Source organism: Mauremys mutica, chromosome 9 (genome assembly GCF_020497125.1).
Source record: "Mauremys mutica isolate MM-2020 ecotype Southern chromosome 9, ASM2049712v1, whole genome shotgun sequence".
In the NCBI taxonomy this organism is placed as follows: Eukaryota; Metazoa; Chordata; order Testudines; family Geoemydidae; genus Mauremys; species Mauremys mutica.
In genome coordinates this window covers 69,252,999-69,279,143 of record NC_059080.1, presented here as the reverse complement: position 1 = coordinate 69,279,143, position 26,145 = coordinate 69,252,999, and the positions used below count along the sequence as shown (strand labels likewise).

Below are 26,145 nucleotides of genomic sequence, written 5' to 3'. Positions count from 1 at the left end.
ATTAGGGGTCATTATAGTGAGCAACAAATTAAATTACAGAATACTGAAGTGAACAACATGAACGCCATCTTTCACCGAATTTGAGGCATTAAAATTGTGATACTGCATTCTTGTAAAAAAGATTGTAAAAAAACCAAGAAATAGCAAACAGGAATTGATTCTCTGGATGCTGATTGGATTAAGGATGAGAGGTGGTACAAACTGAATCCATTCTTGTAGCAGTGTTAAGATTGTCTATTACAGTCTTCTTCAGATGCTATGCACACAATGTCATGTACTATAAGCCTTCCTTTGTTTCCACAATTCCTCTCTTGTTCATTAATCTTACTATGAACAGAGTGTGTGTTAATCCTAGAGGCAAAGGAGAAGAGTGACACTAATTAGAGTTCTTGGATGTAGTTGTATTTAGGTAACTTTTTACTCTGCGGGACAGCTTGTATGATGGTCTGTCTGCTCAGGAGAGGAAATTGAAAATGCAACATTTTGCAGTCCAAGTTTGCAAGTACTGTCCCTCTTATGAAATGTGCAACATGCTGAACTGTTTCTTATATGGAGTTTCCATTATTCTGCATAAAAGTAATTTGTAGTCAGTATGTACATTGTCTTCCATAGAGTTATGTTAGTCTATTGACATTGCTTGCAGCAGTTCTCTATTTTTCACATCCACCTGGGATATTATGGGGTCTTCTTGTCTTGTTTCCATATAATGGGTTATTGTCAAAACGAGAACATTTTGCTTATATTACGGAGTATAATGACTGAGAGAGAGTTCAGTGTAAAGTCTTTTGAATCTCTAAAGAAAATTTACATCAGCTCTGTCCAAACATTGCCTGACTGATAGCTCCACTGGCATTTAGACAAGAGAATTAACCTAATTTGCACCGAATGAGGCCAATTGCAGACACTCTTTTTTTTTCCTTTCTTTTTTTTTTTTTAGTGCAGAGGTACAAACCACAAAACATCTTGCCAAACATTGCCCCATCCAACCCCCTCCCTCCTTTCTGACTGCCCCCCAGGACCCCTGTCCCCGTTCAACCAGCCCTTCTCCCTGTCCCCTGACCGCCCCCAGAACTCCCATCCCTGACTGCCCCCTGCCGCCCCATCCAACCCCTCTTCTCCTTTCTAACTGACCCCCCCACCCCAGGATCCCTGGCCTCTGACCACCCCACCCCCTGACCAACACCCCGAACTCCCCTGCCCTCTATCCAACCCCCCTGCTCTCTGTCCCCTTACCACGCTGCCTGGAGCACCGGTGGCTGGCGGTGCTACAGTTGCGCCGCCCAGAGCACCGAGACAGGCAGCAGTGCCGCCCAGCTAGAGCCAGCCATGCCATCACACAGCACCGGGTGCAGCTGCGCTGCCCCAGGAGCTCGCAGCCCCACTGCCAAGAGCATTGCGCCGGCGGTGCAGCACGCTGAGACTGCACGGAAGAGGAAACAGCAAGGGAGGGGCCGGGGGCGAGTCTCCCAGGCCAGGAGCTCAGGGGCCGGGCAGGAGTGTCCCATGGGCTGGATGTGGCCCGCGGGCTGTAGTTGCCCACCTCTGCCTTAGCCCCTCATTACCCTTATTAAAAATTGAGGCAAAGTATTTGTTTAGGTGTTGGGTCATGCCTAGATTATCTTTAATGTCCACCCCGTCCTCAGTGTTTAGTGATCCCTCTTTTCCCCTTGTTTTCTTGTTGTTGACAGCAAAGAATCCTGTGGCACCTTATAGACTAACAGACGTTTCGCAGCATGAGCTTTCGTGGGTGAATACCCACTTCTTTGGATGCAACTTCTTCTGTCAATGTTGTTGACAGAAACTTTTACTATTGGTTTTAATTTCCTTTGCAAGATCCAACTCTGCTTGGCTTTTTCCCTACACTTTCTGAGCTCCAAGAGGTAGTTCTCCTTGTTGATTCATCCCCTCTTCCATTCCTTGTAGGCTTTCTGCTTTCTCTTAATCACCTGTTTGAGATACTTACTCATCCAGGTTGGTCTGCAACTCTTCCCTACAATTTTTCCCCCTTTGCTTGGGATGCAGGCTTCAGATAGTTTCTGCAACTTTGACTTTAGTAATTCCAAGCCACCTCCACATTCAGATCCTTTAGTTCTTCAGTCCAGTCCACTTTCCTAACTAATTCCCTTAATTTTTTTAAGTTTGCCTTTTTGAAATCAAGGACCCTACTTGTAGATCTATTTTTGTTTATCCTTTCATTTAATTTAAATTGAATTATCTCATGATCACTCGAATCAAAGTTGTCCCCTACAACCAGTTCTTCAATGAGGTCCTCACTTCCGTCAGGGCAGTTTATGTCATTTCACACACTCGTACATGATATAGATTGATAGCTGCATAGGGAAGCACTTTTCAACAGGCTGAAAACTTCCCTGTTCTGAAAATAGCACTTTCTACTGGGAAGTGGTTGCAATTTGGTGACACAATGCCGGGAGTAGAAACTTGGGGCAAATTCATCCCTAGCGAAGTTCCACTGAATTCAGTATGTTACACGGGGGATTAATTCAGCCCCCTGAGTATGAAATGACATTACGTAAAACACTAATTTTCCTCTGGATATGTTCCTTCTTTGAGGCTTTTTGCAGACCTTTCCACCAGCTAAACTGTATGGTGCTTTGATGTCTGTGTCCTCACTACCTCTTTTAGCACAACTGAGCATATTCTGCTCTATTTATGCTCTTTATCTTAGTGAGCATGGAGGAAACACGTTACTGACTTTGAGCCTGAGTTGTGGCATTGCCTTCAATAGGAGCATGCTTCGACCCCTTAGTAGGGTCTCTTTTTCGTTCGCTAAGTAAATAACTCAAATTCCCAATTGAGTAATTCAGGCTAAACTACTTGACGTTCTGCATCTTTATATGGCTACTTAGGTGGAGTATATGGTCAACTCCCTGACACATGATGTTCTCTCTACTGGTCCTAAAGACTTAACAGCATGGCTAAAGGGGTTACACATCAAGATAGGACAAATGACTTCTTCTGTGGAGTGTGATACCAACAGCATTGATTGGATGGGCATTCAGGAGTGGCCATTGAGAGTCCACCTAGAGGACTTCTGGTTAACTCAGCAGGAATTAATCTACGGTTGCTAGGGCAGTGCACCATGGATCAGCAGGTCCTTTAAAAGTGTTCAGCACATGCTGAGCTTTGCTGGCTGGTGCAGAGGGGAGCAGGGCCCCACCTTCTTTGGGTTAGATGGTACTAGCGTGGCATAGCTCTTGCATCCACTCAGGGCTGGCCTGCATTGGCAGGAGCATTCATAAGATGTCTAAGCACCTTCCACATTCTAAAGGCAAATACATGAAGCATCATTGAAACTTTGAGTGTGAAGTAGTCATAATATTTGGTGGGAAATGTATTGAGATTGGATATGGTGGAAAAAAATCAAATATTGAACTTTTCAGATGAAAGAAGGATAATTGTTTTCACAAAAATGGTAGTGAAGCAGTTGATCCACTCTTTCCACCAGTTCTAGCTGGGATGCTTCTTTTTTGGGGGGAGTGATCCAAAATCCTTGATGATTTGGGGTTCTGGCTGTGCTTACTGGTTATAAAGCAAAGATCAGAGGGATTTCAACTAGGGATAAAAAGGACTACACTTTCAAAAGATGTTTTTTACAGACGCTCAGAGCAATCCAGCATTAGATATATTTGAAGGTATCCTGGAAGGTTAGCATCCTCAAAAAAGCAGTCACATTAAAAAGAATGCTCTCTTCCAGTTATGAAGTTGAACATTAATAAGCTTTTTTTCCTACCCTAGAAATGAATATAGACCAGAGAAATTGCCTTCACATTCCTTTGAAATTGATCATGAAGATGTTGATAAAGATGAAGTAAGCATATTGATTTTTTCCCCCACTGTTGAGTTATTCGTTTAACATCAAATAAGTAATGATAACAGAGTCTCGTTATCTTCTGTGGAATTTTTTATATATTAGCTAACTCTGTATTTAATGAAACAGCTTTGTCTCTTATGTCATCATGTGCCCAGCAGGAGAATTAATAAAGTATTTTTGAAAGGAATGTGAAGAGTGTATTGTTAAGAGAAAGCAGAGATTCAAATGCATCATTCCCTTTGGTCTTAAACTCACAAAAGCAAGTCAATGCAACACTAATGATGTCTTTTATACAGGATACCACATCCCACTCCTCTTCAAAAGGTGGCGGTGGAGGTTTTGGAACAGGAATTTTCAAGTCTGGCTGGCTTTATAAAGGGAATTTTAACAGTACTGTAAACAATAGCATTACTGTTCGGGTAAGGGGACGTCGTTATTCTTTCTTTGTTCTGTTTGGCTTTAATCCTCCACACTCTCCCCCCACCCACTCACCCACCCACCCCCAGCAGGGGTGCTGATGTTTTCAATTGTCATTTAGCTGTTTTCATCTCAAATTAGGTTTGCTTAAATTGCATTAAATGATAATAAAGTGGATGTTACTATTGTCTGCAAAATAGCACAGTTGAAATGCAGTTAGCAATGGTGTATTGTTTAAACCCTTTGAATAAAATATCTATGAAAACAATTTGCAGTACAGTAATTGTTTTTTTGTTTTCACTGTAGTCATTCAAAAAGCGCTACTTCCAGCTGACACAGTTGTCGGATAACTCATACATTATGAATTTTTACAAAGATGAGAAAATATCAAAGGAACCAAAGGGATGTATATTTTTGGATTCCTGTACGGGGGTTGTGCAGGTAAGTCATTTCATTTTTATTATTTTGGAATGACGTTGTGGGCCCAATCCTTAGCTTATGTAAATGTTTGTAAACTCTATTATGGATCTGGCTTTATATCATTAACTACAAATTTTACTGGACGGTATTGAATGCTTTAAAAAAAAAAAGGCAAATGAGAATGATGCAGATCAACTATGAGAACATACACCTCTACCCCGATAGAACGTGACCCGATATAACATGAATTCGGTTGTAAAGCAGCGGGGAGCCCCGGGCCCTTTAAAGCGCAACCCGAGCCCCACTGCTTTACCGCGTTATATCCGAATTCATGTGGAGCCCTGGAACCTTTAAATCGCCGCCCGAGCCTCGCTGCCACATCTCCAGCGGTGATTTAAAGGGCCTGGGGCTCCCCACAGCAGCTGGAGCACCGGGCCCTTTAAATCCCCACCGGGGCTCTGGCAGCCAGGCTCGGGCAGTGATTTAAAGGGCCAGAGGCTCCAGCCGCTGCTGGGAGCCCCAGGCCCTTTAAATCCCCGCCCGAGCCCCGCTGCCAAAGCTCCTGTGGGGATTGAAAGGGACCGGGGCTCCCTGCAGCAACTGGAGCACCGGGCCATTTAAATCACTGCTGGGCAAGCCGGTCCAGTCCAGCACAGCGTACCGGACCAAACCCAGTATAATGCGGTCTCATCTATAAGGCGGTGAGATTTTTTGGCTCCCGACGACTGCGTTATATCGGGGTAGAAGTGTGTATATATAAGTCTGATACTGGCTCATTTTCATTTGTAACTCCATTGATTCCAGAGAGTTACTCTTGATTTACAGCAGTAAAGAAGGACAGAAATAAAACCATGATGTTTTGTATAGAAATAGGAGTACTACAAGCAGACATTGATACACATTCATATAAATTAACTAAATGGCTCTGGTCCTGCAGTAGGATCTATGTGGGAAGACACTTACATCTATGCGGAATCCCACTGACTGCAATGAACTCCACACTAGCATGAGGCTTAGCCTGTGTGGATGCCATTGAAGGATCTGGGACTAACATTGTGATAAGTACTGAGATAATGGAGGATCTTAAAGAGGGCAGGCATGCTAAAGCCTGCCTTTGTCCTAGACTGATATCTTGGTAAGACATTTGTACTGAAAATCTGTGGTTCTATTTCTGAAGGTTAAGTCTTTAAAATCTACATTGTTGCCAACTACTTTTTCCTGTGTTTCAATCTGATTTCTTTTTCTTGACAAGAAGTAGTTTCTGATAAGAAACTTCCCTGATTGATCTAGCACATCATGCTGCCATGTAGAGGGATTTGGGTTTGGCACACATCTCTGGTCCATTGCTCCTGAATCAGGAAAGGCTGGGAATGTTTCAAAGGCAGCTCAGCTTCTGGAGTAGAGTGCAGTACAGCTTCAGTTTGGAGTTGCTCTGAATCTAACCTTTCCGGCTGACTCACTGAGGTCCTTGAATACCTGTAGCTCTTCGTGGTTGGAAGGATAGGTTGATTTGACGCAGGGCCTTTGAAGTGGGAAAGAATGGCAGAGTGTGGATGGAATTCACCCTGATGACAAATGCCAGCTCAAAGTTCCATACAGAACTTCAGCTCACACAGTTGCACTAGCTGTGCAAATGGCTGTCATGTAGGGGACTCATCCCTGCGGCACCTCCTGCTGATTGTCTCAGGAATTAGCTCTTTCACAGCCTTGGGGCGCCCTCTTCAGGCCGGTGTCCTGCTGCTGCTGGCCCCTGTGTCCCTCCCAGGACCCCAGTGCCCTTTTACCTGGGTGCTGCCCCCTGGCAATACCCCCACACTCTAGCTCTGGGTCTTTCCTCTCTGGGGAACCCCCAACCCTCTAATCCCCACCTTGCCTCAGTCTAGGCTACTGCCAGTCATCACCAAGCCCCCGCTCCCTGGGGCAGACTGCAGTGTAAAAGCCACTCATCATAGGCAAGGGGGTTCAGACCTGCTGCCTTCCTCTGCCTCCCAGTACCTCTATGGGCCTAGGACCGGGCCCTGCAGCCTGGGGAGTTGCCAGCCTGGAGCTCCCCTGCTCCTCTGGCTTTTCCCCAGCCCTGCTTCACTCCAGTACCCTTTAGGACTCAGGCAGCTAGGTCCATCTCCCTCTCTCTGCCAGCTCCTGGCTCACTGGCCTTTATAGGGTCAGCTGTGGCCTGATTGGGGCATGGCCCAGCTGCAGGTGCTTCCCCAATCAGCCTAGTAGCTGCTTTCTCCCAGCCACAGCCCTCCCCAGGGCTACTTTTAACCCCTCCTGGGCAGGAGCGGGTGATCACCCCGCTACAATGGCTATCTGTTTTTCCATGTGCAGTGCAGACTGGTCCTCTGTACCAGCCTGGCATAAGGCAGTATAAGGACAGGCATGTAGAGACGTAATGAAATCTGTCATTGTGAGACTCCAGTGACATGGAGGGGCAGCAGCCTTGCCAGTTGAGTCTAACACAATGCTCCCTGATTGGGAATATGGGAATCCCTGCACATTTTATCTGTGTAAGGGCTTGGGCAGAAGGTCTTGAAGTGGATTTCAGTCTGAATGAGGGAATCCTGACAGATCCACCCGACTCCAGAAAAAAATATAAAGCATCTATAGTTATAAATAAAACAAAATAAAGCATGAGGCCTTAAATGTATTGCAGCCTCTACATAGGCCTGCGAGTCCCCAGGCTTCAGGCCAAGGACAACCGCTGCTACCTGTATATCAGAAGGCAGGCAAATTATCTCAGTCAAGTCTGAGTTACAGTCAGCTGGCCCTCATGTAAACCCAAATCCCAGGTAGACGTTGGTCAAAGGCAGTCAACTGCACCATCTGGGTCTGATGAGATAGTGATGCAGACTGAGTTCCATCGGAGGCACTGCAGTCAATATCACCAGGCTCCCTGTCCCCGCTCCTGCAACAGCTGCACCTTCGTGTTGAGCAAGAAGAGAGAGAGAACAGTGCCCCTCATGAGAGCCTTCAGGGCAGATCCATAATGATTCAAACAACCTTTACGTTCCCTCCACAGTGAAAAATAAAAATATTGCTACTCAAGAGTAAGCTAGTCATTCCCTGCTATGGCCAAGAGTATCAAATATACAATACAAAATTGCTAAATTTCTCAGTGCCCATACCAAGTAAGTGTGCAGTAGTGCACATACACAGCACATATCTCCACAGTTATTGCATTCTTTAGCAATTCTTGCAGTCATGTAAAGCTTGCTTTTATTACACACTGTGTGTGGGCAAAATGATTTGGCTATGTGTCTTTGAAGACTGAGCCATTGAATACATCTGTTTAAAAGAACGAAACGTTCCTTGGGGGACAACATAATTGCTGGAGGAAAATGAAAGGTTACAAAAGAATATTGATATTTTGTCATACCAAAAGCCAAAACCAGTCACTTTCATATAGCTTATTGTAGTAATGTAAAGCCTTTCACCTGTTGTTATTTCTGAAAGGATTAAAATTGAAGCATTTTTAAATAAATAAATGGGGCCCAATATGCTGTCTACAGAGTGGATTTTTATCTCGGAGATCAAGATATATCAGGAATCTAACTGATGTTTTATTTTGAAGATGTGTGGTGAGAGAGTGCATTCAGGGCTGTTTAGTTACTGGCAATTGCCAACTCTCTGTTGTTAGGTGATGTTTTATGTTCTTCATTGGTGCTGCCCCATTGGTGGCATGAGTTTGCCAAGTGCCTCAGTGTTCAGAAGCCTTGAGAAGGAATGTTTTGTTCCAGTTTGCTGTGACTGTGTGCTCTTCTTAGAGACAAGCCTCAATCGGAACTTCAGAATTAGCCCCCAGTACCTATACCACCAAAATAGTTTTGGACTTGGGTCATATCCAAAACCAGAATGTGACCCTTTTCCAGGTCCATTTCAGAGGCAGCCCACGATAGCAGAAATCACAAGAACAGTGGATTTTAAGAGATTTCTAGCATTCTGGTCTAAATCTCAAAAGAACAGGGCAGGAGACTGACATCTTTGAATTAGACCTGCATAATCTCCAGCTTCTGGCCACAGGCTCTGAGTTTCTGACTCTTGCCTATTCCTTCAATCACCAGCTTTTCTGTCAGCTGTCCAGAGCTTTTGGTTATATCCCTAGATTTTGTTTTTTGTATGTCTTGTCCATCTTTGGAAGCCAGTCTCTCTAGCTGCTGGGCAGGCTGGGAGGCAGGCAGATGGGAGGTGGCCAACTGAGACATTGCCTCTCCCATTGCATGACTAAGACACTTAACATGGAGTGAATGTACAGTAACTCCTCACTTAACGTTGTAGTTATGTTCCTGAAAAATGTGACTTTAAGCGAAACGATGTTAAGCGAATCCAATTTCCCCATAAGAATTAATGTAAATAGGGGGGTTAGGTTCCAGGGAAATTTTTTTTCACCAGACAAAAAACTACATATTATATAGATATACACACAATATACGTGTGAGAAGGTGTGGGTCCAATGAGTGTAAGTAATTATGCATTTCTAAGTTTGAGGGAGGTCTTATCATTCTACGCAGTGGGAAATAACTATGATGTATAGAGCTACAGAACTAGCATGACACAGATCAGATTTAATTAGATTTAATCTAATCAGATTTAATTAGGGCTATTAACTGAAAAAACCTCAGACTTAAAATGGTCAGGTAGCATGGATGCATGGATGAAATCTGCAGGGTTCTTCGATATCGCTTTAAGGTCAGCTGGATCAATCATGACTTAATTCTTGTTAATGACACTTTCTGAAATACTGAAAACAAATGAGGGAGCTTTGACAGCTATAGTAAATGGTTACAAATGCTTTATTATGAAGAAGGGCCATCCTGGTATGAGATCTCTTTGAAGTTTAAGAGAATGTGATAGAAGAGTGTTAAAACTGATGTTATAAGAGTATCACATAAAGTCTCACAAATTTGATAAATGTGAAGAGAGAAATTAGCATTAGAGAATCATGTAATTTAATTCAATTTCACCAAGCTATTTCATTAACTAAAGAGCTGTTAGTGTTCATAACTGGGCCTGATGCATTAAACATTTACTGCAAGTACATCATGATGATATAGACCAGTTTTAAGTCTGGTTGCCATTACATTGGGAATTGATTTTTTTTTAACCTTCATTTAAGAAAGATAAAGCTTTCTTAAAATTAAATTAAAATTAAATTTCTTTAAAAATTACCATTCAGTTTTCTCTTCTTAGAATGACTCTAACATGCTCACCAACAGCATCTTGTGCTTTTCCAAAAAGCCATTTCAAAATGTGGTGACTGGTAATATCTCATCAGAATTTTCCACTGTCTTCTTTCCATGAAGGGGAATATGTATGTTTGCAATGGTCAGTTCTTCCAGTTCTTCTGGAGAGATTTGTTGGTTGATTTCTTAACCTCATATTAACAAAATTGTCCTGGAGTTGTGTAGAAAAATGGTCAGACAATATACCTAAGTTTTTGCCATGGAATCTTTGAATTTCCTTAAACAGTCCTCTGTTGGGGGAGCAATCTAATTTAAAGGCTATTCAATGCTTATTGTTCTGTAAATAATATTTAACTGCAAGAAGAAAGAACGAAGAGGAATGGTACAATTTACTGCCTGTATTAGATTAATAATTGGCCTCAATTATGCAATTGTCACAAAGCCGTTTATAGAGAGAGCAAACTGTTCTGGAAGAAGGAAAGAAGAGACAGTGGTTTGAGAGGCACAGTCTCTTTTATGGCTGTTGGATGTACACAGGGGGACTTCAAATGGGACTATTTGTGTAAGATAATTTTCACCAACATGAATAAGGGTTCTGTATTCAGGTCCTATTAGTGAAACCCATTCAGACATTTTCATCTTTCAAACTGGACTTTAGCTTGCACTTTAAAAGTGAATTGAGAAGAGGAGAAATGTTATTTGAGCAGAGATTAAAGTAAAGTGTTCTTTCTGTGAAAGCCTGCTCTGAACACAAAGTCTTTGGATGTTATGTCCTGCCATAAAAAAACAGCTTATAAGGAATACAATGGAGTTGGCAGGCAGTTCAGTAGCCTTGTAGAGATTAATCATTCATATTTTGTTTAATACATTTTTTTCACAATAATGTTGGTTGGATTAAATTGTCAGTGTTCTAGATTCTTCCTCTGGTTCTTTTCTGTTCTAAGCATTGTGTTATATATTCATGAGGCATAGCTGCTTCAGTACTTCTTTGAATATCCCTAGAGCCCTGCAAATCTGTGGATATCTGCTTTATATCCGCAGATATCCACGGACCGTGTTTGCAGATCGTGAATGGATGTGGATCCAAATTTTATATCTAGAGCCTTGCAAATCTGTAGATATCTGCTTTATATCCACAGACCAATTTTGCAGATCATGGATCGGATGCGGGCACAAATTTTGTATCCATGCAGGACTCTAAATATAACTTCATCTCTCTATAAAGGTTAAATAACAATCAATACAAACATTGGGGTGAAGAATGGATAATGCAAATGGCATACACACAGGACAGTTGTATTTATTAGATGCATCCTGGCCATGCCAGGCACTCAGGCCTTTAGGACTGGTTGAGAGTACCGTACAGCCAGTGCTCTACATAATAAAGGGAGGGTTGTTAGTCTCCATTGTCTTAGAGACACCTTAGTACTATAGCTTGAAGAATCAACAATATTAGTGTGCGAGAAGAACTGAAAAGCATAGGGAAAATAGTGACTCAATGAAAAGAGCAGAAGTAGGAAGACTCAATGACCTTGTTCCCAGTGCTCTGACCCTCAGCAGTTGTGGCGGTGGAAAAAGAACAAAGGGGTTCATCGCTTTTCTAACTTCATTAGTTGCTCAGGAACTAGTCAGCAGGTTCACATAGCTTGTACCATTTGTAAATGTCTTGAAATGGGAGACAACATGAAACAGGGGATTCATCATAAGCAGCAGAACCTTAGACCTTGGGGTCACTAGTTCAATTTCAGCCCAAGTTGGTGGTGACTGAATACTCTTACCATGTAGTGGTTGTTTGATGTAATGCGTTTGGTGGAACCAGTCCAGTTCCTAGTGAGCAAATATCCACATCACAGAAACTACATTTAATACTAATTGGTGCCCTTCTGGTGGTCTCAACAGAATGTTGTATGACTGAATGGGTATGGCAGACTTCAGCTGTAGAGGTGGTCTCTCCAGACAGCACTGAAACACATAACAATGCTTAGCACTTGTATAGTGCTTTTGTCTTCAGAGAGCTTTAATTTATCACAAGTTACAACCCGCATGTGAGATACTGTAGGCAAGTACTGCCAGAAATTATGTAGGAAAGCTACACTGCCCATGGCAGTTTTGTAGCTAAAAGAGGACTTCAGTCTCCTGGTGAGCAAAGACAATGTTTCATGAACATTAATATCACAACATTTGTCATTTGTGTTTTGTTTTTTAATGACACTAAATTTCCTTGAGTGTTAGTTCTAAGGTGGTTTGCCATATAAAAGCCCCACCATTCCACGTGATTATTTTCAATAACTTTTGAAAATAGTTCCTGTCTTCAATTTATTTATTTTTTTCTTTTTGGTACAACAGAATAGCAGGCTTAGGAAACATGCCTTTGAGCTGAAAATGAATGACCTGACATACTTTGTGCTGGCAGCTGAAAATGAGCAGGATATGGATGACTGGATTTCCACTCTCAACAAAATCCTGCAAATAAATCCGGAGGGGACCATTCAGGAGAGGAAAAGCGCAGATCTCACAGATATGAAACTTGGTAAGAATTAATGAATTTGCATTTCTTTTTGTGCTGAATACAAAAAATGCATCTTCAGATTTTGGTATCAGATTGTTTTAACTGCCAGTACCTTTAAAGGATTCTGCATCCACAGCAGTATCGATTTTTGACAGAATGGCTCCAAAGCTTTTATATTGACTGAAAGTATCAGTTAACTCTTGGGGGTAATTTTCAAAGGGCTATGTGGAGTTTAAGCAGCACAGCTCCCAATAAAGCAGTGTGAGTCATGTGACAGCCTTGCACATGTAGCGCTATATAAATTGAGTCTTGCCTGTCAGTCTTCCATTTAATGTGTTTCTGTGTATACTTTGTGACTTACTGTCCTGATATTATCTGAAAGATTTAAGGAATTTTAGTTTGGAGAGGTCAGTACGTGGGTTTTTTTTGTTTGTTTTGTTTTTGTTTTTACAGTTTTTTTTCTATTTTTATTTATTTATTTTTACTTCTGGAAGAAATGCAAAATCTCAACTGTTATAAGTTTCCATTTTGATAGAGGCTTAGTGCATTAATATGTTAGCATTTTATTTCTGGCCATTGTGAATGAAGTTGTGTATTGATGCCCTTTCACTGTGTGACAACACTCTCTTGGCCAACACACCAGGGATTGAACCAGGGACTTTCAGACTTAAAAGCATAAGCTAAAGCTCTAGAGCTGGGAGTGGGTAACAACTAATATCCCCTGTATATTGGGCATGAAGGGAGAGGTGTAACACAATCACCAGTAGGTTCCTTACTCTTTTGGCTCAAAGAAACCTTGTCCAAAGTGTCGAAGGCCACAGGTTCAAATTTCAGTGAAGTCTCCACTTATGTGATGACAACCCTCTTTACTGGTATACCAGAGATTGAACCAGGAACCTAAAAGCTGCTACAGCTTGAGCTAAAAAGCCACAGATCAGTAGCTGGAGGCTGTAACAAATAGCACTGGGAGGATATTTTCTGATGGAACTTTTTCCACTGGAAAATACCAATTTGTCAAAATCAGAATGTTCCCTGGGAGTGAGTTGATTGTGATGTATCTTCCAACAGAGGAAAGGCAGGTTTTCTGTTGGAAACCTGCCAGCTAACTCTCCCACTTTTTGGCAGCCTACCTAGTGGACTGCCAGTCAGAGTTGTGAACCCAGGGCTTCCATTGTCCATGGCTCTGGGTCAGCGCACAAGGCAGACTGTTTTGGAGCCATGGACTCCAGGACTTCCAAGTTCCCTGCAGTGGAGCCACGACATGTAAGCTCTGGGAGACCTGGCTAGAGCAGTGCAGTAAGGGACCCTTGTAAGCCTTGGAAACTTTCAGGGCTTCCTAGTTTCCTGCAGTGGAGTTGGGAGCCACGGCTGAGCTGAGAGCCTTGGTGCTTGGGCTCCCAGATAGCATTTCATTTTGAAAATTGAAATTGAAATTTTCAAAATGAAATGTTTTGATTATTTCAAAACATTTTTTCTCAGAATTTCCCTTTTGTGGGAAATTTTGAAAATTCTACATTTCATTCCTAAAGAGAACACATTTATTTTTGAAGGTTTTTGGAATTTTTCATCAAAGGGAAATTCCAACTTTTAGCCAGTTCTAGTAGTAACTCATATCATCTGCACCACAACTGGCTAAACCACCAAGGGGAAACAAAAATTAAAAAAGGATCTTCTGCAATTGGAGAATTGCAGAGCTACATAGAATGATTCTCTACAGCTCCCCATGCTGGATTTATTTGTCTACAGCAGATAAGCTGTTGGAGTTTTTGGAGCCTTAGGACTTGGTCCCCAACTGGTGTAAATCCATCACTGGAGCTACACCAGTTTATAATAACTGAGGATCTGGCCCATAAGATTAGCGTAAGTCCCGTGTGCTACCTCAAGAGGGATGGAAAAAAGTGAAAAGGCCCCTTCATTAGGAGCATTATTATTTATTGTATATGCAGTGCCCATAAATGTGCTAGATGCTTCACAAAACAAATACAGACATGACCCTGGCCCTGTAAAGAATAACATCCAATTTTAGTTATGGAAAAATAAGAGGCAGTAATAAATAATAGTAGGAAATGGGATTGGGAAGGACAGGAGTCACAGTGATAAAACCACTCTGTTAAACAGTTATAGAATGTGTATATCTTGATAGTTCCCTAGCACTAAAAGTTATAAAATATGGAATACAAATAAATACGATGTGAATTGGATTTTAAACCTGGAGGTGAATTGCAGGTGTATTACAAATCTTACAGTCATTCTCCATAATGATTTTCTTTTTAAGATTCTGCAGATGTTTCAGAGAATTATGATTGCCCACAAGAGGAGACTGATTCTTCAGAGAGCACCTTGCACCCAGACTTCGCAAAAGTAATAAACATGACATTTGACTATGCTGTGCCAGTATAGAGTACTGTATGGGTCACATGTACCAAACAATTCCTAAGATGATTACTAACGTAAAGAGAGGTTTAAAAACCCAGCACATGTCATTTTGTGTTTTAAGGCCATGACAAAGCAAAAGAGGAAGTGGTTCTGTTGTTTTCTATTAGAGCTCTTGGGAGTTTTATCTGAAACAGAATAGCTTTCAACCATAAGTAACGCTAACAGTTTTTGGGCCGTATTCTCCCCTAAAGTAATTCAGCATAGCTCCTTTGATGTCAATTTATTCAAGAAGTATTCATTCTCTTCTCTATTCAGCATCACTGCATTGGGAACCTTTGCCCTCAAGGAGGCAAGATTTCCTACATTGCCTGCAGAGATCCAAGGAAACTGGCTGTGTACTGCTGGTTATCTTGTCTAATTTCACTGAAAGTTGCTGGTAGTGTTGGGGAGAAAGGAGTATGTGGGGGTTTTTTTTCCTCTTGAGACCGTGGCATAGACATCTCCATAAAGATGAGCTAATTTAAAAACAGACAAACAAACAAACACACACAGAAAGTGAATGGCAGCTACTTTTTGGTTATTTATGGTAACAAATGGCTAAAAAGCTATGATAAAAATATTATGTTGAGCTATTTTAAATGAATGCAACTGGCTTATGATTGTCTATCTGATCTATTATCTAATGTACATCACCATGACAAATTTATCTAAAGTAGATGATAATATGATATGTATAAAGGACCAAAGTCTGCCCAAATATATGGGTATCTAACTCCCCAGTGACTTCAGTTACAAGTGGCACATGAATCGGAGGGTAAAATTTGATCCAGGTCGTACTTATGAAACAGATTGACCTGTAATTTCCAAAATAATATTAAAGTATCACTGAATTCGTGTGTTTGAAAAAATGGAATCCAAACGTCTGTTTTGTTTTTAGATAAATTATTTAGCACATATTGGCACAGGAGACTGATAGTTAGAAGTTTGGGTTCTATTCCTGGCCTGTCACTGTGATGCTTGGGCAAGCTGCTTAAGCTCTCCATACCTTAGTTTTACCTATCTGTAAAACTGAGATAAAATGCATCTACCTGACAGGGATGTTGTGAGGTTTAATTAAAGTTTAAGACACTTTGGGCTCCTCAGATAATAGCTACTATCAAAATAAAAAGTGTTATTGTTATAAATGAAGCATCAATAATTTTTCTAAGTTTTACCAACCGTATCAGGAAAAAAATGTCTGTATACAGAAAACTAACTTATTAATTATTGCCACAGTACATCACGGAAACAGAAGAAACAGTGAAAGCTTCTCGAAATGTGGAACGACTAAATCTGTTCTCCCTAGATCCTGATATAACTGTAAGTGAGAATTCTCTGTTTTAGTTTCTAATGGTATTCAGGATAGAGAGGCCCAAACTGACTTGGGTACCAAAAATCAATAGGGTTGTTTAGAGGTCAGCAGGTAGGTTGGGTACTTGCCTATGCAACAGAATTTCACATCTCTGTTGAACACTATTTGGAATGCTGCATCTTCTCCCCACAAACAGTGTTTGAGGTACCCATCTTGGTGGTGATTACTGCTGATTTGTTGATTATGTAGCATTATTTATAGCTGGTCTGCTTTTTAGATGAGTGCACTGGGACCAAAGCTTGGTTCAGCTGGGATAAGAATACCAACGTTTAGTTCCTTCTCTGAACTATGTCTCAACCTCCTGAATCTCCCAAACTGGACTGAAAATCTCACAAGAACAGGCGATCTCAATATTCCTAGTACTTCCTCATGGGCTGGAAGCACTACAAGAATAGCATTTTTCATGGTTATTCTCTATTTTGGCTTTTACTGCAAAGATGCATACAGAAAAGATAAGCAATGGGAAGAAAAGTTAATCAAAGCTACTTAAGTAGCTTAGTTGGGGATTTGGAAGGTTCAGGTTGGTTTTAATTTATCTGAACATCTTTAGTAGCTTAATAGACATTAAACTTCAGGATTCAGGGCTTGTTACTTCTCTCATTGAATGGATGTTTTGCCAGTGATTTCATGGGGAACAAGACTGGAAAAACAGTCACCTTTATTTGTTGAGAAATAAAAACTTTTCTTAAAATTGAAGTCAGTACACCCCTCATTCAAGTCAACTGAAATATATGGTGATATCAAAATATATTTATCCTGCAATAGACTGGAGGTCTGAAATCTACTACACAGATGTCTGGAGTTACATTCTGTAGTGTTTTGGCTACATTCATCTAAACAGAGAAATAAACAATTCAAATTGGTCTCCGTTTTTCAAATTACAAGAAATTGATCGCCAAGGTGCTGAACTGGAATTCAGGGGATGTAAATTCAGTTCTCAGCTCTGCCACAGACACCCCGTGTAACTTTAGGCAACCTCTTTGCCTCAGCTCTTAATCTGTAAATTGGGGGTAATAATACTGTCTTTCCTTACAGGGGTTACATGGAGATGGATCATTAATGTTTGTGAGGTGTTCAGATACTGCAGTTGTAGATGGTGCAGATAGACATCTTATTTATAATGTTGGATTTCTTTGTGTATACTACACACAAATAATCAGCCCAAATTGTTTATTCTAGGCCTCAAATCTTCAGAAAAAGGAGTTTCCAGGAACAGATTCAGTGATCAAACCATTTGAGGAAAAGGATGCAAAGAGGATCATGATAACTTGTAAATCCCTCAGTTTGAATCTTCAGGCTTGTGTGACTGAGAACGAAAATGATCCTATAACCAATGTAAGCTACGTATATTTCTCTGCATATGCATGTCTCTTTTCCTCAAGGATGGGACTCCTTAAGTCTGTATTACTGCTGCAATTAGGAGGTGCGATGAAAGCTCCTTCTTCCATTTTCCAAGCTTGCTCTTCCCTCTCCTGTGTATATGCATTAGGCTTTAATCATGTACTTAGGGAGTTCTTAGACCAGCGTTCTGCAGTTAATAAATACATTGAATGTAGCAATAGACTATTTTGGAGGTATTGATTCTTTGTGGCGCTAAGTGCAATAGAAAGCAATCTGTGAAGATCTAGGTCAGCCTTTTCTTCACTCTGCATTATAGCCCTGATCTAAAGCCCATTGGCATCAAGACTCCCATTGACTTCTGTAGAAGCAGCAAAGAATCCTGTGGCACCTTATAGACTAACAGACGTTTTGCAGCATGAGCTTTCGTGGGTGAATACCCACTTCTTCGGATGCAAGAGGGTATTCACCCACGAAGTGGGTATTCACCCACGAAAGCTCATGCTGCAAAACGTCTGTTAGTCTATAAGGTGCCACAGGATTCTTTGCTGCTTCTACAGAACCAGACTAACACGGCTACCCCTCTGATACTTGACACCATTGACTTCTGTGGGCCTTGGATCAGGTCCTATAAGCACACGACAAATAGGTATCAATGTAGAGCGGGCAACAATGTAGATAAAGCACAGTGTTTTGTAATGCTAATGTGCTCCCTCCATTGTACAAAGTGGGACCATAACCCAGTAGTTCACTCTGACTTGAGGAGATGTGTATATCTGGTGTGATGACGGAAGATTATTATTCCATTAAGATAGAAAATAGCACTGGATCTGTATATAAGCTAAATGAAAGTAGACAAACTTTCATTTTATTGATTAAAGGGCTTACAGTCTTTATAAATCCATGAAAGCACAATAAATATTGAGGCACAAATGTTAATCTATAATATCCTCCTCCCTCTCTTATTCTTGTAAAAAGAGAAAACCTAAGCCATCAATGCACAACCCCTGGATCTTGTTAACTCCTGCTTTAAGTGGGAGAATTTCAAATATTTTATCAAATCCATGTTCTGGCAACTCAGCTTCCATCCATTACATATGAGACATTGATTTTTCATTTGCAGATCACCACTATAGTGGGTGCATTGTCAGCATATGGTGGTCAGTATTTTTACAGCAGAATGAAAGCAGCAGGGGAAGTAAAGTAATGATGGCTGTAGCAAGGAAATGCAATAATTCAGTCCAGAACTATGAAAGCATAGAACTGATTATCTGCTAATGCACCCTGCATCCATAATTTCATTACGGGTCATAATTTCATTACGGGTGTTCCACAGAGCAATGCAAAGGAGCTGTAAACTGTAATAACTGCAGCCAAGCCTCTTGTGTCAGGACATTTGTGAAATGTGTTTCTCAAGGGATCCACTTGATAAGCTTAACCCTTATCTGTGAACTTGTTGGTCTGCATATTTCTCATTCACATTTCTGATTTAGATGCCCACTGTACTGTCAAACCCAAGTTTTCAGAAATCATGAGTCAGGCCCCCCAGACTCATGAAACTGGTTTAAAAATCCAATGAGATAAATGTTTGGTCTTTTTCTTTGCATTCTGTTTTTTGAACCACAGGGTTCATGTTTTCATGCTTTTCTCTGCAGCCATGAAGGCTAGACACTTTTTTTTTTTTAAAATGAAAGCTGAGATTTTGACCTAATCACTGAATTCTAGGAGCTGGGGCTTTTAAAAAAAAAACAAAAACACCAAATATTGCAAGACTTGTGAGAAAACGGCAACGTTGTGTCAACAAAGTTCTTTATTGTTGTTACTGCATGCACATTTGCAAAGGGATGCTATAAAGAGAGAGATCAAGGCAGTGCAGCCACTAGCCACATGTAGGAAGGTATGGAGGCAAAGCACCCTGGCAGGAGCTCCTGGAAAAATTGTTCTTGAGGTAGGCAGAGTGCCTCTTAGGTTGTAGGGAGAACATGAGTGCGGCGATGTCCTCCCAAAGCGGTGCTGTGTTTGCTTTGCCCTTTGTGATTCCAGCTCTGCTAGCTAGCTTGAGGTGGAGGCAGAGCTATCACTATGCTCTACCTCTCCAAGTCCTTTCTGGGTAGTCTAGCCCTGCAGGCAGAGCTAGAGTTGCAGCCCTGGAGTTCAAGGACTAAGAACATGTACTGCACCTGCACAGTGGTGCAAGGGTGGGAGAAATTTCTTGCACCCTACATCCTCTGGTGGATCTGCACAGTCTGGCACATGGGATGTAGGACTGATAGGTTTTAAACCTCTTGCCTTCTGATTAGTATTATATTTTAATCAAGTTGTTTCTGATTTTTATCTCTAGATTGAGCCCTTTTTTGTGAGCGTGGCTTTGTTTGATATCAGGGACAACAGGAAAATCTCTGCTGATTTTCATGTGGATCTGAACCACATGCTTGTTACACAGATGGTTTTAGGTTCCTCATCTTCCTTGGAAAATGGCAATATTGAAACAATGGACACGAGTGAAACAGAAGAAGCACTGGTCAAGGGATTTCCAGAGACATGGTTGAAGTATCCAAAACAGGTACTTGATGCATGATGTGTCTCACTGATGTTTAAATGGGATTGTTCACACCACTAATGGCACTTGTGTTCCATATGCACCATAAAAATCCTAAACTGGGTTCTAATGGCTCCTTTGAAGCTATCAGTATCTGTTATCTAGAGAAACCCATGAAGTGTGCAGCCATTTTTATGCTAACTCTTTGGGCTCAATCATTGGCCTCTCCCAAACCAGCCAAACAAAATCACAACTGAAAAACTCATCTAGATGTCTGCATTACTCTCTAAGTTATGACACAGTCTTGTTATTGTAACTCTTGTCCTCCATTACTCTCCATACCTGTTTTCTTTTCCATGTTATTAATTTATGTTACGTCCGTTTTTAGGCTTTGAGTCAGGAAAGCACTTAAGCATGTGCTTGGGAGATTTCCTGACTAGGGATATTTTCCTGAACTGGGTCCTAAGATTGTATGGTAATGAGACTATCTCTTCAGTAAGTTCTGTAATTCATCTTTTTGCAAAAGGATGTTTGGCTTCATTGTTGGGCCAAATTCCAACATGAAGTATCACATTCTGACTCCAGAATTTCCTTATAATTTCAATTGTAGATACTATTACACTCATGTATTAAACTGCATACTAATGAGTAAGTGTATGCCTGTGACCCTATTTCTTAAAAAATAGACATCTATGCTATCTCATTAGACACAATTTTTAATGGAAAGAACGCTCCCTGGTTACCATAGGGCTGCCTTAGTAGTATATGTAGTTGAGATGGTCAGAAACTCAATTTTTTGCCATAGAAAATTCTGTAAGAAAAATCTCCTTTCAAAATTTTTCAACCAAAAAGTTTTGGGTTTTCTAAAGGAATTTTCAAAATGACATGAAAGAAGAATGTTAATTTTGGTTCATATCAAAACAACATTTAAAAATGAAAACTTTAATTTAGTTTTGAAATGTCAAAGTGACACAACACTTTTCATTTTATTTCACTTTAAAATATCATTTCATTACATTTTTATTTCTGGAAACCTGAAAAATTTCAACTTTCATTTTTTGTTTTTTAAATTCATTTCTTTTTATCCTTTCTCTCACTTTTGTACTTTTCCCTCCTTTGTCCAATGGGAAATGGGGGAGAAGGTAAAAAGTGTGTGAAAGTGGGGAAAGCACCAATTTTCAAACACTTTTATTGTTTTCCAACTGGAATCCAAAAACTGAAAATTTATTTTTTATTTCCCAAAATGAAACAAAACAATATTTTAAATCAGAATGAAACAAAACATGTAATTTCATTTTCATGTTGATTTGAAACAATTTATTTCAAATTTTCAAATTAGAGAATCAAATATAATCCTCAAAATTGATATTTTCCGGTGAATAGTTTCAATTTTAGCTACATTTTTGTTTGAAAGCAGCTCTGCTATTTTAGCATCCAGAAATACAGATTCCTCTGTATGTAAAGCAAAAGGGGAATTATGATGAAAAATACAAATTATCTGATTTATTGTATTGAAAATATATCACTCTAATATCATATTCAATATTCTCCACTTACATATGTGTACAAATCACAGAACAGATAACCAGTCAGCATGAGCCCTTTCTGGGATTCCAAAGAAATTCAAAAGTGAGGCATTAATTAGACTTCCCCTTAAATTCAGTTAGACTTCCTTAGTGCTGCTTCCATCCACTCAGTGACTTGAGGATAGGTGTCAGATAAGCCTGCATGCTATAACCAACCCTCTTCAATGGTTATCTAGAAGAAATTTTAAGAGCCACTGATGGAAACCTACAGGATGGTGTACTCATTGGTGGATGAAAAATTAGTCATTTATGCTTTGCTGCTGATGTTGACCAGATTGGATCATCAGAAGACGAGGTTCAAACATTGCTAGAAAGAGTAGAGATGTTAGGTCTAAAGGGAAATGGGTTAGGTCTAAAGATATTACATGGAAAGACAAATACGGTGGTGACAACTACGTCTGTCGAAAAGTTGAAGATATTTCTACCCAGATTTGAGGAGACATTGGAGTGTGTTGAGCACTTCAAATACCTGTGTAGCTTGACCACAAAGGATGCTGAACATCACTCAGAGGTCTGACATAAAATTGGAGTCACTCCTGGTGCCCTAGTGACACGCAGCCACATTTGGAGAAGCAAATGTATTACCATGAAGTGCAAAATGAAATTGCTGCAGTCTCTTGTCTTCATCATCTCACTTTATGCATTTGACACATCAACACTAAGGAGCCAGGACATTGAGGCTTTCTGCCTTATAATTGGAATACTGCAGGTGATTGCTGAGCATTAGCTATACCTCACACACAACTAATGAGGAGATGATCGCTCAAATTTACAGCATAACTGGAGTGATACTGGATAGCATCAAGATGATCAGACACAGAAAATTTGAGTTGTGGGACATATGGATGGGCCAGATACGTTTTGCAGGGATTGGTGCCAGGTGCGAGGAGCAGAGGGCACTCGTGGCAAGTTGGTTTGACGAGGTGGTTGACTGGATGAGATGCAGCATGGCACACTTGTGTGTAAAGACTGCAAAATGAGGAGGAAGATTGCTGGCCAGTGACTCCTGTGTGTTGTGTTTACTGTTCATTGTGATGTGACTCTGTGGTTGCTTTGAACTGTGTGAGAACATATGTATGTGAGTAACTCTAAGTGAGACTAATGAACCATAAAGGGTTTCAGTTTGTGTAAAAGATCTAACATTTACACATCATTTCTGTATTTGGCCCTGTGAGTCCAAACAAATAAACCTAAGTAGGCCTAAGGAAGTGAATTCCTGGTGAGTCTGTTAGTGTAACATCCCCATTAAGAGGACTAGGAGAAAGTGCAAGATCCACCAACACAGAATCCTTTTAGGTTCACTTAGGCTCAAACAGGAACTTCCGTTCCACCAACTGGGGACATTGATAATGTCTCCACTTGTTACAGAATTGTTATATGCTTATTAACTGTACTCTCTCTTATTTATAGGCTCTTTTCTCCATAAGTAATCCCCATTCTGAGATTGTTTTGGTGGCAAGAATAGAAAAGGTGCTCATGGGAAATATTGCCAGCAGTGCTGAACCTTACATTAAGAATCCAGACTCTAATAAGGTAATGCAATATAAACATAAATTGCCTCTTTGATTGTTCATGTAAATGTGAGTGTTCCTGTGGGTGGAAAACACTGCACACTATATTTGCAAGGCTTACCAGTTTATGGATGCTTAATTGTACAAACTCACTTAGGATCCACTCCTATTGAAGTCAGTAGCAATATTCCTCTAGACTTCAATGGAAGTAAGATGAAGCCCTTAAACATGTAATGCAGGAATAACCTTAATATAGTAGATGTAGTTTGCATCAGGACATCTGGCAGTAGAACTGAGTTGGTAAACCCGTATTATAGATGAAAGATGATGTGATTATAATCTATGAATCCATTTGTTGTGTATTACTTGTGCTGGTGTTACTCTAGCGGAGTGAAATTCACTGCCCCCAACCCCATACAAAGCATAAGTAACTACTCTTTGAGGGGGGAATTAGGTGGGTGTTTGGATCCAGCCATCCACATGCTCCAATCTAAAGGGAGTCAGCATGACTACATTGCCAATGCTGCAATGAGCTAAAATGACGACTGCTTCCATTATAAAGTGATTTTGGGACACTGGATCCTAGCTAGTCTCCCGCTACAGTCCCAAGTAGGCAGGTGTACAGCCTACTTCCATGGTGCACATGGGGTGCAGAGGCTTCTTTGTGTATGTCTACACTGCATCTGAGAGGTGTGATGCCCAGCGGGGGTAGACAGATTCACGCTAGCTCAGCTGGCACCAAGCCTCTAAAAATAGCAGTGTGGACATTATGGTACTGGCATACCTCCCTGCTGCAATGTAGACATACTCTGTGTGGCCAGTTCACACTTGCCCTTCCTTCTCACAAGGGTTTAAGAAGGACTCTGTATGGCCAAGGAGATATTCACCCACTCTGATATGTTGACTCTGCATAATGATTAGGACGTGAGTGTGTTGCACAGAGTGCCACAGCAGATTTGAGGTCCCCCCCCCACTTTAGGTTTCAGAAAATTTAATTTCAATGAACTGGAAGAGAGGGATTGAAATTGTAAATGCCTAAAGGTACCTGCCATTGTACACGCTTTCCTGACATGTATTTTTTTAACTATTTCAGCAAAAAAAATTTCCTCTGTTGGTCTGCTTGTACAATTTTAAACTCCATGGTTGATCTGCTACTTCAATTTACATGCTCTCAAAATGCTTTTCAGACACTGAAGGGCCAAATTCTGCCTTGACTTAGGCCCTATGAAACCCCATTGATTTTTAATGGGATTGCACAAATTATAAAGCATGGCAGAATCCAGGTTGACATCTGCTGGCTGCACTAAGATATCCCAGCTCTGAGACCCAGAATATCAATCTTCCATTTAGTTAATTTAAACAAGAGCGCTCTGGTACCATGGAAGGGATTAATTTGCAGGAAGAACATGTATTATTGCCACTACTTCTCTTTCCCAGTGGCTTCCACCAGAGGGAAAGGAAGACTAAATTTCTGCAAGGGCTGCATAATAAACCCCCCAGCAGAGGTTGCTCAGAGGATGTACTCAAACAATGCATCCCTGGTTACCCTGTTCTCACCTCCTTCCATGCCCATTGCCACCCCCTGTGGACCTCCATCAGAGTGCAACTTTTCCCTAGTAAACTTCTCCTGTGATGATGCTCCACCACGCTGGTCTGATTTTGTAAATCCTTCAGATAAACACCACCTAAATTGCATTTCCGATACGCATAAGGCACTTTTGTTTCAACTTGCAATAAGCCTGTTTTCCAAGAACAAAAACTGTGATGACTGTACTAATGGTATTTATTTTTCTTTACCTAGTGTGCACAAAAAGTGTTAAAATCCAACAAACAGTTCTGCAGCAAGCTGGGGAAATACCGTATGCCATTTGCTTGGTCAGTGAGGTATGTATTGATTATTTTTATATAACATTTCTAACAACATCTTACAGCTCACCCTGCTCTTGGATTCGTGTACTTTTATTATGAGCCACATTTTCAGCTACAAACTAATACTTTCTACTTCATCCATGCCCCTGTCTGACCCTGGTGGCTTTAATCAATTCTGTTGTGTCCCATTTCCCTTTATTTACATAAATGAATTACAGTCACTTTCCCATTAAATATCAGTGTGGTAGCATCTATCACTCATACACATGCTGAAGTTGCTAGAAAGCATCAAGAACAATGTCAATTTATGACAATAATGCAGGAGCAGCCCCACTCTGAGCGATTTTGTGCTTAATATTCTAAGAGAGGTTTGAAAGTTAAAATTCTTTCAGGAGACTCTTACAAAGCTAATTCTTCTCTGAAAGGGGAATTGAATTCCTGCTATAGGAGCCTAAATACAGATTTAAGAGCCTATATGTAGGCACCCAAGATTGGAACTCTGGCCCTATGATTACACCTGTCAAGTTTTGAGAAACATTGGCCAAAGATCTGGGGGTTGCACAAGCTCCCAGTAGCCCCAGTGCCTATGCCTTGGTGGTGGTAGAGGGCGAGAATGCCCTGGAAGCGCTTGCATTGTTAGCATTTTCAGTAGGCATTAGAAAGCTGCAGGTTTATTTATTGTCATTAATCATTACTGCAAAGATAAACTAATGTGTTTATTGTTGTGTTCCCTTTCTTGTAACTCTTACCCCATGACCTCTACATCTTCTCCTGATTGCTTCCTCTCCCTTTTCTTTCCATAGTACATCTGTGCATTCTACTCTCTCTCACTTCTACATCTCTTCTTTGGGACTTTTCCCTGCTTTCTTTGTTGCCTTCTCTTCTTCCCAGATGTCATGGGGGCGTGCCGGTCCTGGAGTGCCCCCCTGCTGGCCAAGTGTGGCACTGCAGATGTTCCCTGTCTGTTTCCTTCTCCAACATGCGTCTCCTCCGTTTTCCACAGGCCTGTGCTGGAGATATCGCTTAGCCCTCCAGCCAAGTCACAAACAAAACTTAACCCTTTCTAGTGTAATAAAAGTCCAACTGAAAGGTCCCAACAAACAAAAAGGTTCTTTTGCCCTTCAGCGGCTTCTCTTCAGCCCATCCTCTGGGCC

At 40.9% G+C, this 26,145-nt stretch overlaps 1 protein-coding gene across 1 annotated transcript in view; it reads left to right on the top strand.

Moving 5' to 3' along the window:
• Positions 1-26,145, top strand: part of DOCK10 (dedicator of cytokinesis 10) — a 226,471-nt gene that overhangs the window by 111,362 nt on the left and 88,964 nt on the right. The window contains exons 5-14 of the mRNA XM_045030918.1: positions 3,757-3,829; positions 4,129-4,251; positions 4,556-4,690; positions 12,199-12,382; positions 14,637-14,722; positions 16,013-16,096; positions 17,328-17,483; positions 19,828-20,049; positions 23,022-23,144; positions 24,924-25,006. Of these exons, the coding sequence (XP_044886853.1) occupies positions 3,757-3,829; positions 4,129-4,251; positions 4,556-4,690; positions 12,199-12,382; positions 14,637-14,722; positions 16,013-16,096; positions 17,328-17,483; positions 19,828-20,049; positions 23,022-23,144; positions 24,924-25,006 (1,269 nt within the window). The remainder of the gene's footprint in view (positions 1-3,756; positions 3,830-4,128; positions 4,252-4,555; positions 4,691-12,198; positions 12,383-14,636; positions 14,723-16,012; positions 16,097-17,327; positions 17,484-19,827; positions 20,050-23,021; positions 23,145-24,923; positions 25,007-26,145) is intronic.